Source organism: Callithrix jacchus, chromosome 1 (genome assembly GCF_049354715.1).
Source record: "Callithrix jacchus isolate 240 chromosome 1, calJac240_pri, whole genome shotgun sequence".
In the NCBI taxonomy this organism is placed as follows: Eukaryota; Metazoa; Chordata; class Mammalia; order Primates; family Cebidae; genus Callithrix; species Callithrix jacchus.
The window spans coordinates 122,312,782-122,328,344 of record NC_133502.1 but is presented as its reverse complement, the minus strand read 5'-3'; the positions used below and the strand labels follow the sequence as shown (position 1 = coordinate 122,328,344).

At 37.8% G+C, this 15,563-nt stretch overlaps 1 protein-coding gene across 20 annotated transcripts in view; it reads right to left on the bottom strand.

The window, feature by feature from the left end:
- Positions 1-15,563, bottom strand: part of CCDC171 (coiled-coil domain containing 171) — a 499,054-nt gene that overhangs the window by 247,799 nt on the left and 235,692 nt on the right. For all 20 annotated transcript variants that reach the window (XR_008481645.2, XM_035306113.3, XM_035306098.3 and 17 more), the window contains 2 exons: positions 6,235-6,739; positions 5,071-5,187 (listed from right to left, as the gene is read on the bottom strand). Coding sequence is in view for 19 of the 20 variants with exons in the window: in XM_035306113.3 (XP_035162004.1) it covers positions 5,071-5,187; positions 6,235-6,739 (622 nt within the window). In the remaining variant the exon portion in view is untranslated. The remainder of the gene's footprint in view (positions 1-5,070; positions 5,188-6,234; positions 6,740-15,563) is intronic.

Genomic DNA, 15,563 nt, shown 5'->3' with positions numbered 1-15,563 from the left:
AAGACATGTCTCACATGGTGGTGGCAAGAGAGAAAAGGGGAATGAAGTGGAACGGGTTTCCCGTTATCAAACCATCAGATCTTGTAAGACTTATTCACTACCATGAGAACAGTATGTGGGAAATCACCCTTATAATTCAATTATCTCCCACCAGGTCCCTCCCACAACACGTGGGAATTACAGAAGTACAATTCAGGTGAGATTTGGGTGGGGACATAGAGCCAAATTGTATCCGCCCTTAATTATCCTAAGCAAATTAACACAGGAACAGAAAAGCAAATACCACGTTTTTACTTATAAGCGGGAGCTAAGCATTGGATACACATAGACATAAAGATGGAGACAGACACCAGGGACAGACACTAGAGCAGGGAGGGAAAGAGGTGGGTAAGGGCTGAAAAACTACCTATTGGGTACTATGCTCACTACCTGGATGACGGAATCATTCATACCCCAAACCTCAGCATCACACAATATACCTATGTAATAAATTTGCACATGTACTCCCTGATCTAAAATAAAAGTTGAAATTATTAAAAAAGAAAGAAAATAACAGAAACCATTCTTGTATGAGCTGAGTGATAGAAAAGTATTTTTTGTATTTTTATTCTTTTTTAATTTACTTTTTTCAAGTTTCTGAATTGATCAGTTTTCCTTTATAATGGTGGGGAGGGTCAGTAGATGTGGAGGTAATAAGTGATATTTGCTTTTTAAAAAGTGAATTATCTCTGTGTTGAATTTCTTGATTAGTGGATCCAATTCATCCACAAATCATCCCTTCTCTGTTGCCATCTTCCAGTTAGCCAGCTAGGAATAACCATGTGATTCAGGTTCAGGTCAATGAAACAAGACAAGAAAACTTCCAGGTGAGCTTTTGAGAAAGCTTTTGCCTTCCTGACATAAAGGGATATATTCAGTGGCCACATCCCTTCACATGTTTAACAGCTTTCTTGAAATATAATTAACATATCATACAGTTTGCCCATTTAAAGTACACAAATAAATGGTTTTTAGTATATTCAGTTATACCACTATAACCACAACTAATTTTAAAATATTTTTATCAACCCAAAAAGAAAGTCTATGTCCATTAGCAGTCATTTCCCATACCCTCTTAATCCCCACTTCAGCCTTGGGCAACCATTAATCTACTTTCTGTCTCTAGATTTGTCTATTGTGGACATTTCAAATAAATGGAATCATGCAATATGTGATATTTTGTCACCATCCTTTTTCACTTTGCATAATGTCTTCAGGGATCATTCATACATACAGGCATGTAGCAGTATTTTATTCCTTCTTATGATCTAATAATATTTTATCATTTAAATACTATCTATTCATCAGTTGATAAACATTTGGGTTTTCTTTTCACTTTTTGACTCTTAACGCATGCTGATGCTATGAACATTTGTGAATAAATCCAATTCACAAACACGAATTGGTCTGTGTTTGTATGAATGGATGTTTTCATTTCTCTTTCTCTTGGATACATTCCTAGGAGTGAATTGCTGAATAAACTCTTTGTTTAACTTTTTAAAGAACTTCCAGACTCTTTTCCAAAGCATCCATATCCTTTTCATTCCTACCAATAATGTATGAATACCTTCACATTTTGCCCTTCCCTTTTCCTTTTTGCAAATACACAATCCTGATGCCTGAAAGTAGAGTACCCAGCTTAAAACTAAGAGGCACAAACATGAACATGCTAATGATAGCAGAGAAGAACGACCCAGTCTAGATTTCTACTTACCTCTAGACTTCCTATTATGTGGGAGGAAAAGCTCCTACTTGATTAAGCTATTTTAAGTGGGGTCATCCAATAATTATAAAGAAAGCAAAAATCTTCCAAACATACAATGTCATTCTATTCAGAGAATAAACTTCTCCTTGATCTTTATATACTAATTTATAACAAAACCATCTTTTTAAACCTTGAAATTGTAAGAAAAACCCAATATATTTTCATTTGACCTATTCTTATTTTTTATAGAATTTCTTTATTATTCTGTTAATGTAATAAATATTAATAATGACCAACATATGAAATAAGCAAAGTAAGCAAACCAGTAATCAAAGACTCTTCTAAGCACTTTAAAAATGTATTAATTTAGTCTTCTAAGTAACTCTATGAGATAGGTAAAACTACTTTTCCCATTCTATATATAAAGAAATTGATGCACACAGGATTTAAATTACTTGTCCAAGGTCACACAGCTAATGTCAGACCAGTATTCAAAGTCAGGCAGAATTCCTGCTTAACCCTAAAGTATTGCCTCCTCTGTAGAGCACCTTAGCAATTTTAGGATAGAAGATTAATAATTAGTGCCTGAAAATGAATAAAGGGGAATGTGTGTATGCACATGTGTGCATATGTGCTCATTTATCTTACACTCTACTTTCACAGTGAGATGAGTAATAAGGGGACAACTATTTTTTTAGCACCCACCAAATGTCAAGTATTATACACAATGCTCAACAAGTATTATCTCACTAAATCCTCGTAAAAGCCAGGAAGAAGATAATAGCTTCATTTATAGGCAAAGAATCTGAGACCCAGTAAAGTTAAATAACTCGCCCAATTTTACACAACTGATAGCTAGCAGATTTGGATACAAAATTAAATCTGCTTGTTCAAAGCTAATGCTCTCACTACCATACAATAATGTTTACCTGTTTAGATTATTCATACACAAAATTAGAAACTCCACATAATATATAAGCTCTTATGACTTTATATTTATTACTCTCATTATTATCTCTTCATAACTACTCATATACTTTAACTTTCTGAAAATTTGTTCCTATCCTTTCTGCCAAAATACCTGAAACTTCTAAGACTAAAATATAATTTAAAATGAAAACACATGTCCCTGGAAAAATTTTGTGTAAACAAACCCCTCATCATATTTGAAGAAATTATTCTAAAAGCTCAGATGGTCAAGTTATCTCCAGAGAAGGTCCGCACTGATAATTTTTGTGTTAGTCCAGTAATATTCCACTATCTACCTGCCTGGACCAAATTCCTTCCAATATTCTTCATGACTGTGATACGTCAATAATTCTCTCCTTTTAATTAGCAGTCACTTACTCTTCTCAAAGTAGTGTTTCTTCCATCCAAGTACTAACTAGGCCCGACCCTGCCTAGCTTTGGAGATCAGACAACATCACGCACATTCAGGGTGGTGTAGCCGTAGACTCAAAGTAGTTTTTCTTAGCCAACAAACATTTAAAACTTTCCCTAAAAAAAAGTTCCTGAACTCGCTATTTCCTCTAACTGTTAAAGGAAAAGCCAAGTCTAATGTGAAAGGCATCTCTACTCCAAGATGCAGGCAAGCACATAAAGGCACCACCTTCTACTTGATAAATCTTACCTATCCATATCTTTATCTGGGTCTTAATTATCGTGTTCACATTTTAACATTAAAAATGTTGTAAGGGGATACTTTTGGAATGTGCTCAGAGGAAATTACTGGCTGGTTTTATAAAACCTCCGTAATTTTACCCCATGCCAATGATACATCTTTCTTCCAACATGAATAAGAAAATTATTCTTTATTAATCATCATCTACAAGCCAGGTCTGCTAGGCAGGAATTTTCATTCTCATCTCTTTAATGTCTGTTCTTCCCATTCTATGTTTATTCTTACCTCTGCATCTCTGCTTAGCCATGTCTATCATCTGAATGCCATCTCTCCTCTCTAACTTACCATCATTCTAAGCCTAGCTAACTAACCAGTTCCTCCCTGAAGCCTTCCCTATACTCATAAGCCCACACTGAGCAGCATCTTCTGTAGATTCTTGTAACATTTAAAGCCTGTATCTCTTTATCTCAGCCTTAATTAGATTTGCCCGAAGTCACTCATGAGTTGTCATTCTTGATCTCTAACCATTGTGTATACCTTCTATAGCATGAGACCAATTCCCATATTTTTAATTTATCTCCTAGAATATATATAACACAGTGATAAGAAAAAATATACTAAATAAATAACATAAACAAGATTATAGCTTAAGAAACCAATCTACCTTTAAGTGTCATACTTACAAAGAATATCACTAACATAAATCACCTGTTTCTTAAACCAAATCTTAAAACTATTTCTAAGCTCTTTAAAGAACATTCAGTTTTGCTCTGAAGTTATAATACCAAATTCTTAAAATACATTTAGCTTACACTTTTATTTCTGACTCCAAACCCAGTATCTTGAGGTTTTGCCAATACATTAAATATTGCTTACCAACATCAGTGGCCACAACTTAAAATAATCTTTAAGTTATAAGTTTCCTACCACAAAGGTCTAGGTTTAGATATTTGAAATCACAATGAATGATCTATATTTGCACAGTGAAATTGTCTAAGAATTAAATTCCAAATTATAATTATATTTAGGCTTATATTTAATTCAGGCAAATCTTAACAAGTCCATTATACAATTTTAACTAGTAATGCATCTGAAATGACCATAATTAGTCCAATTAGTTTTCACTGAACCTGTCAGACAAAAATAGCATGCAACTTGAATCATTTAAAAAAAAAAAAAAACCTTGCATTTTAAACCTTTGTAAATCACTAGTGGTTCCACAGCAGGTGGAAAGGAGCAAACTATCCAAATTAACTCTATCTAAAATAAACAAGAAAAAGTATAAAAAAAAAATCTATCACAAAACGAGAGGAAAATTTTCTTCTACTGGCTCTCTTATTACTCAAGCTTATTACAGCCAGAAGTAGAAGTGAAACAAGGCCAAAATATATGAAAGAACACTGCTACTATTACTTAAGAAGAAGCTAATGATGAGCTTTCCATAGGAAAAAAACAGATATAAAGGAAAAAAAAATGAGGTGGATACATTCACCAAGAAATGTCATTTCCCCATAAATAAAGACAACATTTATATTAATTTACTACATCATTAAGTATAGATTTAATCTCTCTGTGACTAAATAAAATAAAAATAAAAACAAATATATTTTCTTCCTATATGGTTTGTTAGAATTTGTACCATAAAGAATTTCTGGACATTTGTTCTTAAATGTATTTTGCAAGAACATAAAAGAAGGAACCATACCTGTTTTACCAATGACTTCTTGCAATTCAGCCATAGAGCTGATTATTGCAGCAAGAAGGTCAGAACTGGTGAGCCAACTGAGTGCTTGTAAACAACGCAACTGCTCCTTTTGATGTTCTATAAAATTGAAAAAATCCATTATAATATTCTACAAAACTTTATTAAAATCTATATTTAAAATTCATAGCAGTGTTCAGCTCTTTAAGGAACAGATCAAACCCTATTGTGAACATTGCCTAATGTGGAAAAATCTATTAAGAAATTTTAGATTAGCTTGACCTAATTTACAAATAACTGTAAATGACATCAAAAACTAAAACAGAAAAAAAAATTTCTTTAGTTTTACTTATATTACTTAATAGTCTGCTTTTTTTTTTTTTTTTTTTTGAGATGGAGTTTCGCTCTTGTTACCCAGGCTGGAGTGCAATGGCGTGATCTCGGCTCACTGCAACCTCCGCCTCCTGAGTTCAGGCAATTCTCCTGCCTCAGCCTCCTGAGTAGCTGGGATTACAGGCACACGCCACCGTGCCCAGCTAATTTTTTGTATTTTTAGTAGAGACGGGGTTTCACCACGTTGACCAGGATGGTCTCGATCTCTTGACCTCATGATCCACCCGCCTCGGCCTCCCAAAGTGCTGGGATTACAGGTGTGAGCCACCGCGCCCAGCAATAGTCTGCTTTTTAAAAATTAAAAATTAAATTATTTCTTCAAAATAGTCAAGTATTCAAAAAATAGCTGGAAAATATATATTTGTCTCATTTTCATGATTCTTCAATATATTTTTAACCCATTTCATACTTATTCATAGAAATGGAAAATAAATTATACTGATAATTTGAAGTAGGGTAGTTTTTGATTGACATAATTGAAAAATCACTGCATAAACTCTTCACTGCAGAGGATTCAAATATAAAACTAGAAAAAGTTGAAATCATATATATTTGCCACCTTATATTTTAATCTGTTTAAAACAAACAACCAAGGCCTAATTTATACAAAAATAGTCACTTATCTATCTACATATATACATACATGTGGGAACTATGCTATATTATCTGGCATATTACCTGATTTTTTTAAAGTTTTTCCATAGTAGCCAGGTATAGCCACACTGTACTTTACTTACATGCAACTTATATTTTTAAAAGCACAAATTATCTTACTTGGAAATTTATGCTTGTCTTTGGGCTCTCCTGAACATACTAACATGCCTATGCCTTCTTTGAAACTCTCCATCCAGGTAAATAGAGAGGCACATGATTGGCCCAAAATCTTGAGTCTGTTTGCTGCCAAAATTGCAATAACACCTTTCCGGAATATACGTATCAATCCTTTGAATGTTTTTTTTTTCATCTTGGCTTCCTCTTGCTTCTTTTCCTCTACAGTTGACAAAGCCTGGGCTAGAGTTCTAATTTCCAATTTGAACAATTCAAAGGTCTTGACCTGCTCCTGGAGAAAATCTCTCTGTGTAGATAAGGCACATGATCGGCTATAGAGGGGATATAAGGCACCAGCCATCAATGCACAGGCTGCCAGCAAGGATGTCTGTTCCCTTTGAGTCTGTGATAACAGTTTTTTGAAGTGCGAATTTTCGAGAACCAACTGTTCATGCGACTTCTCAATATGGTTCAATTTTTCCATATTTTTTTCAGCAATTTCTTGAAATGTCTATGAAAGAAGTCAAACAATATGTTTGATCAGGAAACAAACAGGCATTATATTAATTTCCCTTTACACGAAGAAAACAAACTTTGCTGACAACCATTTCTTCTTCAAAAGATACATGTGCTAAGATATCCAAAATATACATAAGTCGCATACGAAAACAGTGAGCCAAACCGCTTAGATCTGAATGTGCACAATGATTTTTTTTCTTTCTTTTTTTTTATTATTGTACTTTAGGTTCTGGGGTACATGTGCAGATCATGCAGTATTGTTGCATAGGTACATACATGGCAACTTGGTTTGCTGCCTCCATCCCCCATCACCAATATCTGGCATTTCTCCCCATGTTATCCCTCCCGAACCTCCCCACCCACTGCTGTCCCTCCCCTAGCCCACCCAACAGGCCCCAGTGTGTGATGCTCCCCTCCCTGTGTCCATGTGTTCTCACTGTTCAACACCCACCTATGAGTGAGAACATGTAGTGTTTGATTTTCTATTCTTGTGTCAGTTTGCTGAGAATGATGGTTTCCAGATTCATCCATGTCCCTACAAAGGACACAAACTCATCATGTTTTATGGCTGCATAGTATTCCATGGTGTATATGTGCCACATTTTCCTTATCCAGTCTATCATTGATGGGCATTTGGGTTGGTTCCAGGTCTTTGCTATTGTAAACAATGACGAAATAAACATACATGTGCATATGTCTTTATAATAGAATGATTTATAATCCTTTGGGTATATACCCAGTAATGGGATTGCTGGGTCAAATGATATTTCTATTTCTAGGTCCTTGAGGAATCGCCACACTGTCTTCCACAATGGTTTTTAAATCCTCTTACATAGAAGCTTTATGTAAAGCAGAACACATAAATTTAGGAGTATTTCATAAAGTTCCTATATACTTATACAAAAATACACAAGTTTAGAAAAGAAAAATATGCTTTCTCTGTGTAATTTCTCTTCTTCCCCTCCTCATTAACTCTTCATTCCTATTTTTAAACAGAAATGACACTGCCAATAGAGGATTTCCTAGATGTAAAAAAGACTTTACTTTTTACCAAAATAAGCAACCGGTTCAGTCAATGATATAACAAATAGCACAGTCTACCATTTAATGCATGAGAAGGCACTGTCTCTCAAGGATACCTTGTTACTTCAGTTTCTGTCTTAACTCCCCAAGACAGAAAGCTGTACACAGCACATCTTCAGTGGTGAGAGGAAATTCTAGTAGTGATAGTACTGGGCCTCAGTAGCCCTCTGTTCCTTTTTGCCTAATCAATGTGCTTACAATCTAAAACTTAATTTGGAATAAAAAGAAATTTAACTGTAGGAATCATAATTAATCACTAGAAAATAAACTGACTCTCTATGAAGTCTGAACCTAATCAGTAAGGAATCTTGAGAGAAAGAGTAAAATTAAGAAGGGCCAGGCACAGTGGCTGACACCTGTAATCCCAGTGCTTTGGGAGGCTGAGGTGAGAGGATTGCTTGAGCTCAAGAGTTTGAGATCAGCCTGGGCAACAGAGCAAGACCCCATCTCTACAAAAAAAAAAAAAAAGGTAAAAAAATTAGGAATGGTGGCACACACCTATAGTTCCAGCTACTTGGGAAGCTACAGTCAGAGGATCAATTGAGTCCAAGAAGTTGAGGCAGCAGTGAGCCAGGGTAATGGAGGAGGGGGAGGAGGAAGAAAAAAAGGAGGAGGAGGAAGAAGAAGAGAAACAGGAGGAAAAATAAGAGGAAGAGGAGGAAGAAGAGGAAGAGGAGAAAGAAGAGGAAGAGGAGGAAGAAGAGGAGGAGGAAAAAGAAGAGAAAAAGAAGGAGGGGGAGGAAGACAAAAAGGAGGAGAAGGAGGAAAGAAGAAAGAAAAAGAAAGATTCCAATTTCCTGTACTATTCACTTATTCAACAAACATTTACTGGAGCCAGGCATGAGGGCTCACACCTGTAATCCCAGCAGTTTTGGAGGCTAAGGTGAGAGGATTGCTGGAGGCCAGGAGTTCAGAACCATCCCGGGCAACACAGTAAGATCCTATCTCTACAAAAAAATTGAAAAACATCAGCCAAGTAGGGTGGTATGTGTACAGTTCTAGCTACTCAAGAGGGTGGCGGTTTCAGGATCTCTTTAGTCCAGAAATTTGAGACCAACTTAGGTGACAGTGCAAGACCCTGTCTCCATTAAAAAAAAAAAGTGTTGATTGATTACTCACTAAATTCCATGTACTAGGAAGACAGACAAGTAAATCAACTAGTATGGTATAATGCTATAATAGAGATATTCCAGATATTCCAGAATCACAATAGCCAAAAGGTAGGAGTACAAAAGGGCACTTAAACAAACTGTGGCAGCCATATTCTATCAATGGAACTATGTCCCAGAACTCCACACGGAGACCACTACTAAAGCAAGTGATGTCCCACAGGATTGCTAAAAGCAGCAAGAAACTCTGAGAAGCAGCAGCTATGCAGACTACTCGCAAAAGGATGTGTGATAACCCTCTTAAACTAGGCAAACTTTAAGGAAAAAGAAAACTGACACTTGGCTTGTGGCTAAATTAAAGCAGGAAGACTAGCACGTAAAAAGGAAGAGCTAGAAAGCACCACAGTATGCTCTAAGGATGCAAATAATTCAGAATACCTGAAGAACTGAGGGAAATTATGGAAATTTGAAAAGTACACAGAAAACAGATGACCGAGTACCTTATGTGCTACACTAAGAAACTTAACTTTATCTGGAGAAGTATGAGAAGCCATAAAAATCCTAGAACTGTCCCTACTGTTAGTAAAGGGATATGAGAATCAGAAACATAATAAAGATGGCCAGGGTAGCAGTAGGGTTGCAGCAGCTGGGAGTAGGATGAGGAGAACAAATGGAAATCACAAAGGTTAATTCCATATTCTCTTCAAAATCAATTTCATTTGTTCAATTAGAGAAAGAAAGGAAAACTATAGAAAACCTAGAAAATACAAGAGGCAAACTAGCAATACTTAGATAAGTGAAAATAAAAGTGAACCTGAGTGTCTCAGGCAGAAGTGTTTTCAACAAAAATTACACATAAAATTACAATAAAAATGGTGCATGTAGATACAGGCAGAGGAAGAGATACTGTAGCCTAAAGTCAGTAGCTTAATAATGGGAAAAAACCCAAAGCATTCTTACCAAGTTCCAGAGCAAGGGAAGAATATCCACTATCTCCACTAGTATTTAACACTGTATTGTTTGCAGCCACATTATTCACAGTAGCCAAAAGGTAGGATAAAACACAAATGCCTATCAGGGGATGAATGACTAAACAAAATCTGGTATATCACAACATTTTGTTTATTATTAACAACAGAATATTATTCAACCATAAAAAGTAATGACGTACTAATATATGGTACAACATAAATAAACCTTGAAAAAATATGCTAAGAGAAAGAAACCAGACATACAAGGACACATTTGTATGACTCCATTTATACAAAATACACATACCAGGAAAATTTATAAACACAGAAAACACATTTTCGGTCACCAGGGGCTGAGGAAAAGAAGAAACAAAGAGTGACTACTTAATGGGTTATGGGTTTCTGTTCAGGAGCTAAATAGTGGTGATGGTTCTACAATACTATGAACATACTCAATGCCACTCAATTGTATACTTTAAAAGGATCAAGGAGAACGATCCAAGATGGCCAATAGCTAACAACCCGGGATTGCAGCTCTCAGGGAAGGCGCAGAGAACTAGAGGAGACAAATTCTGGTCACTCACGGAGCAGAAGATCCCCCAGTGGAGGAAACACACGGGTGGCCAGCGCGACTCTCAAAGCTGGCGCAGCGGTTCTGCCGGCACCTTGGCACGGCAGCTCTTGGAGCAGAGTAAACAGGTTCAGAGGACCCGCACGGGTCCCCAGCAGGACAGCAGAGCCCAGCGCAGCAGCTGTGATGGCACCTCGGCGCAGCAGCGCTTGGCGCAGAGTAAACGGGACCGGTTCCCCTTCTGACCGAGGTTTGGAGCCCCAGGAAGGCAGAGTCGCCTACTACGGACACAAGAAGGAAGCCAGACAGGAGAATCCTGGGCAGAAAAGCACCATCAGTTTTAACGCCGCTGCCCTGGCCCTGGGAACTAACAACCTGGACATCCACTCAAGAGACCTAATCTGAAACTTGGTAATTTCAAAGACGACAGGAGGATAAATTTACAATGACGGGAAGAAACCAGCGTAAAAAAGCTGAGAATACTCAAAGTCAGAACGCCTCTCCCTCTAAAGATGATCACAGTTCCACATCGACAATGGAACAAGGCTTGATGGAGAACGAGCGCATCCTGATGACAGAATCACTCTTCAAGGAATGGATAATAACAAACTTTGGTGAGTTAAAAGAACATGTTGTAGCCCAACGTAAAGAAACTAGGAACTTTGAAAAAAAGTTTGATGAAATCCTATTGAGAATAGACAACTTAGAGAGGAGTATGAGTGAAATAATGGAACTGAAGAATACAATACAGGAACTCCGAGAAGTATGAATAGGTTTAAACACTCGAATTGTTCAAGCAGAAGAAGGGATATCAGAGGTCAAAGTCCAACTTAATGAAATAAAACGTGAAGAAAAGATTAGAGAAAAAAGGATAAAAAGGAATGAGCAAAGTCTCCAAGAAATGTGGGACTATGTGAAAAGACCAAATTTACGTTTGATAGATGTACCTGAATGCGACGAAGAGAATGAATCCAAGCTGGAAAATACCCTTCAGGATATTATTCAGGAAAATTTTCCTAAACTAGCAAAGCAGGTCAACATTCAACCCCAGGTAATACAGAGAACACCACAAAGATATTCCTCAAGAAGAGCAACCCCAAGGCACATAATCGTTAGATTCACCAGGGTTGAAACGAAGGAGAAAATACTAAGGGCAGCCAGAGAGAGAGGTCAGGTTACCCACAAAGGCAAGCCTATCAGACTTACAGCAGATCTCTCAGCAGAAACTCTACAAGCCAGAAGAGAGTGGGGGCCAATATTCAACATCCTCAAAGAACAGAACCTTCAGCCCAGAATTTCATATCCAGCCAAACTAAGCTTCACAACTGAAGGAAAAATAAAATCTTTTATGAACAAGCAAGAACTCAGAGATTTTATTACCACCAGGCCTGCTTTACAAGAGCTTCTGAAAAAAGCATTACACACAGAAAGAAACAACCAGTATTAGCCTTTCTAAAAATACACCAAAAAGTAAAGAGCACCAACATAAAGAAGAATTTACACCAACGAATGGATAAAACAGCCAGTCAACATCAAATGGCAGTAACCCTAAATTTAAATTGACTAAATCCCCCAATCAAAAGACACAGCCAAAACCCAATGGCATGTTACATCCAGACCTGTTTCACATGCAAGCATACACAAAGACTCAAAACAAAGGGATGGAGAAAGATTTACCAACCAAATGGAGAGCAAAAATAAATAATAAATAAATAAAAAGCAGGAGTTGCAATTCTCGTATCGGATAAAATAGATTTTAAAGCAACAAAGATATAGTGGTAAAAGGATCAATGCAACAACAAGAGCTAACGATCCTAACACCCAGATACGAGACTTAGATTCAATGAGACAGAAAATTAATAAGGATATCAAGGACTCGAACTCAGATCCGGAACAAGTAAACTTAATAAATATTTATAGAGCTCTCCACTTCAAATACACAAAATATACATTCTTGTCAATACCACATCACACCTACCCATAAGTTTAAATGAAACATTGATTGGCCATTATTAATACCCAATTTTTTTCAAAATAAAGCAATATTTCCATTTACTCTCCCTCTTTCTCTTCCTCTTTCTTCCTCTCCTTTACTTATTTTTTTTTTTCTTTCCTTCTCTCAAAAAAAAAAAAGAAATCAACTTGTAAACCTCTGGATCCAGGTCGGCAATGTCTCTCTCATTGCTTGATTTCCTTCCTTCCCTTCCCTCCCTCCCTCCCTCCCCACTTCCTCCCTTCCTTCCTTCCTTCATCCCTTCCTTCCTCCCTACCATCCTTCCCGCCCTTCCTGCCTTCCTCCCCACCCCCCAAAAAATAAAATAAAATAAAATAAAAAATAAATAAAAGGATCAAAATGGTAAATTTTATGTCATGTGTATTTTACAACAACTTAAAATATCAATATCCTTAATATATACATGTAAACACAAAATAAGATAATGGAAGAGAAAACGTCATTTAGAATTCCATAATAAAAAAGATAGAATAATGTAGGAATCAGTTTAGTCTGAAATGTGAGAAATCCATATAAGAAAAAGTTTTAAATACATTTGAAAGACACAAAATAATATTTCAAACTTCAACAGCCTAACTCATCACAAAGATTCAATTCTTCCTAAGTAAACTGATAAACACAGTGCAATTCCACTTAAAAACAAACCAGTTTGTTTTCTGGAACTAGGCAAGTTGAGTTTAATCCTGAAAAAGAGGAATGAGAAGGGAGTAGCCCCACCACACATTAAAACACCAACAAAACCTCTAATTAAGGCCAGACATGGTGGCTCATGACTGTAATCCCACCACTTTTGGAGGCCAAGGCAGGTGGATCACCTGAGATGAGGAGTTTGAGACCAGCCTGGCCAATGTAGTGAAACTCCATCTCTACTAAAATACAAAAAAACAATTAGCTGGGCATGGAGATGGTAGATGCCTATAATCCCAGCTACTTAGGCGGCTGAGGCAGGAGAATTGCTGGAACCCAAAAAATGGAGGTTGAATCGAGCCAAGAATGTGCCACTGCCCTCTAGCCTGGGCAGCAGAGCAGGACTATCTCAAAAAAAAAAAAAAAAAAACCTCTAAAAATTCTAATTTAAAAATCATGTTATTTGTACATCAAAAAGCAAACAGATCAATGGAACAAAACTGAACATCTAGAAACAGATCTAAGCACACAAAAAAACTTCAATGATAAAGGTAGCAATTCAAAGCAGTGTGAAAAAGACAGACTAAATGGTGGTGAAATAACTGGATGGTCTTTTTGAAAAAAATTAAAAAGTTGATCTACACCTGACATCTTATACAAAAGTAAATTCCAAATAGATCATAAATCTATATGTAAAAAGGTGAAACCAAAGAAATATTAGAAGAAAATACAGGTAAATTACTTAATCTTGGTATAAAGATAGGATTGCTAAAACTAAAAATCCAGGTGCAGGGAAAAGTTTGGAAGATGGCGGTTTAGGAGCAGCTCAGGATTGCAGCTCCCAGTGAAAGTGCAGGGGGTGAGTGGACGCCACATTTCCAGATGGATCTTTATTGCTCACAGACCAGGAGATTCCCAGGTGGAGGAGCCCCACGGATCGCCAACGTGGCTATTTTGCCGGCACCCTAGTGCAGCGGTTCTCCATACAAAATACACTGGTCTGGTTGCCCTTTTAAGCTGGCAAATGGAGCTCCAGGAATGCACAGTCACCCATTCATCTGATTAAACGGGGGACAGAAATAGGGAGCCAGACCAGGAGATCCCTGGGCAGCACCGTTGTTTCAGCCAGCGCAGTGGGTCACAGCACAGGAAATCACACAGATCCTAGCGCCTTTTCAACAAATGACTGGAACACCTGGGAGAGAGTCAACCATTCAACTTTAAAAAAAAAGCCTCTGAGGCAGAGAGCCAGGTGATCAGGCTCGGTGAGTCACACAACCCCCCAAAAAAAAACAGCTGTCAGAAACGCCCTGGGTTGAGAGTTTCACAGCAAGCACAGATGAACCCAGGATGGTCCAGCTCTGTGGGAAAGGGGCATCCGCCATTACCGAGGCACACCACCCCTACAGAGGTAGTCCGCCATTGCTGAGGCAGCCCATCATTGCCGAGGCACCCCGCCACTACAGAGAGAGTCTGCCATTACAGAAGTGGGCCATCATTGCTGAGGCAGTTCTAACCACACCCATTTAACAGGACTGCAGGGAAGTTCACACGGCAGTAGGGCGGAGCCCACAGCAGCTCAGCAAAGCCTCTGCAGGCATACAGTGACTAGGCTGACTCCTTGCTGGGCAGTGCAGCCCTGAAAAAAAAGGCAGCAGCACAACAAAAACTCATAAATAAAGCCCTAACTCCCCGGGACAGAGCACCTGGGGAAAAGAAAAAAGGTTTATGAGTTCTGCTTCAGCAGACTTAAACGTACCTGCCCAGCAGCTCGGAACAACGGAGCTCACCGCTCAGCACTTGAGCTCCTATAAAAGACAGACTGCCTCCTTAAGCAGCTCCCTGACCCCTGTATATCCAAACAGTCACCTCACAAAGGACTGATCAGACTGACATTTGGCAGGCATCATTCTGGAACAAAGATAGCAGAAAAAACTAGTAGTAACCCTTACTGTTCTGCAGCTGCTACAGGTGATCCCCAGGCAAGCAGAGCCTGGAGTGGACCTCAGCAGTCTTACAACAGAGGGGCCAGACTGTTAGAAGAAAAAAATAAGAAACAGAAATAACTTCATCATCAACTGGATGGCCACTCAGACACCCAATCTGAAAATCAGCAACTACAAAGACGACAGGTGAGTAAACCCACAAAGATGGGAAGAAACCAGTGCAAAAAGGAGGAAAACACCCGAAACCAGAACAACTCTCCTGCTACAAGGGAACACAACTCCTCACCAGAAAGAAAACAAGGCCGGATGGAGAATGAGTGTGAAGAAATGACAGAATCAGGCTTCAGAAGGTGAGTAATGAGAAACTTCTGTGAGTTAAAAGAACATGTTCTAACCCAATGCAAAGAAACCAAGAACCTTGAAAAAAGATTTGACAAAATGCTGACGAGAACGGACAACTTAGAGAGGAATATAAATGAATTTATAGAGCTAAAA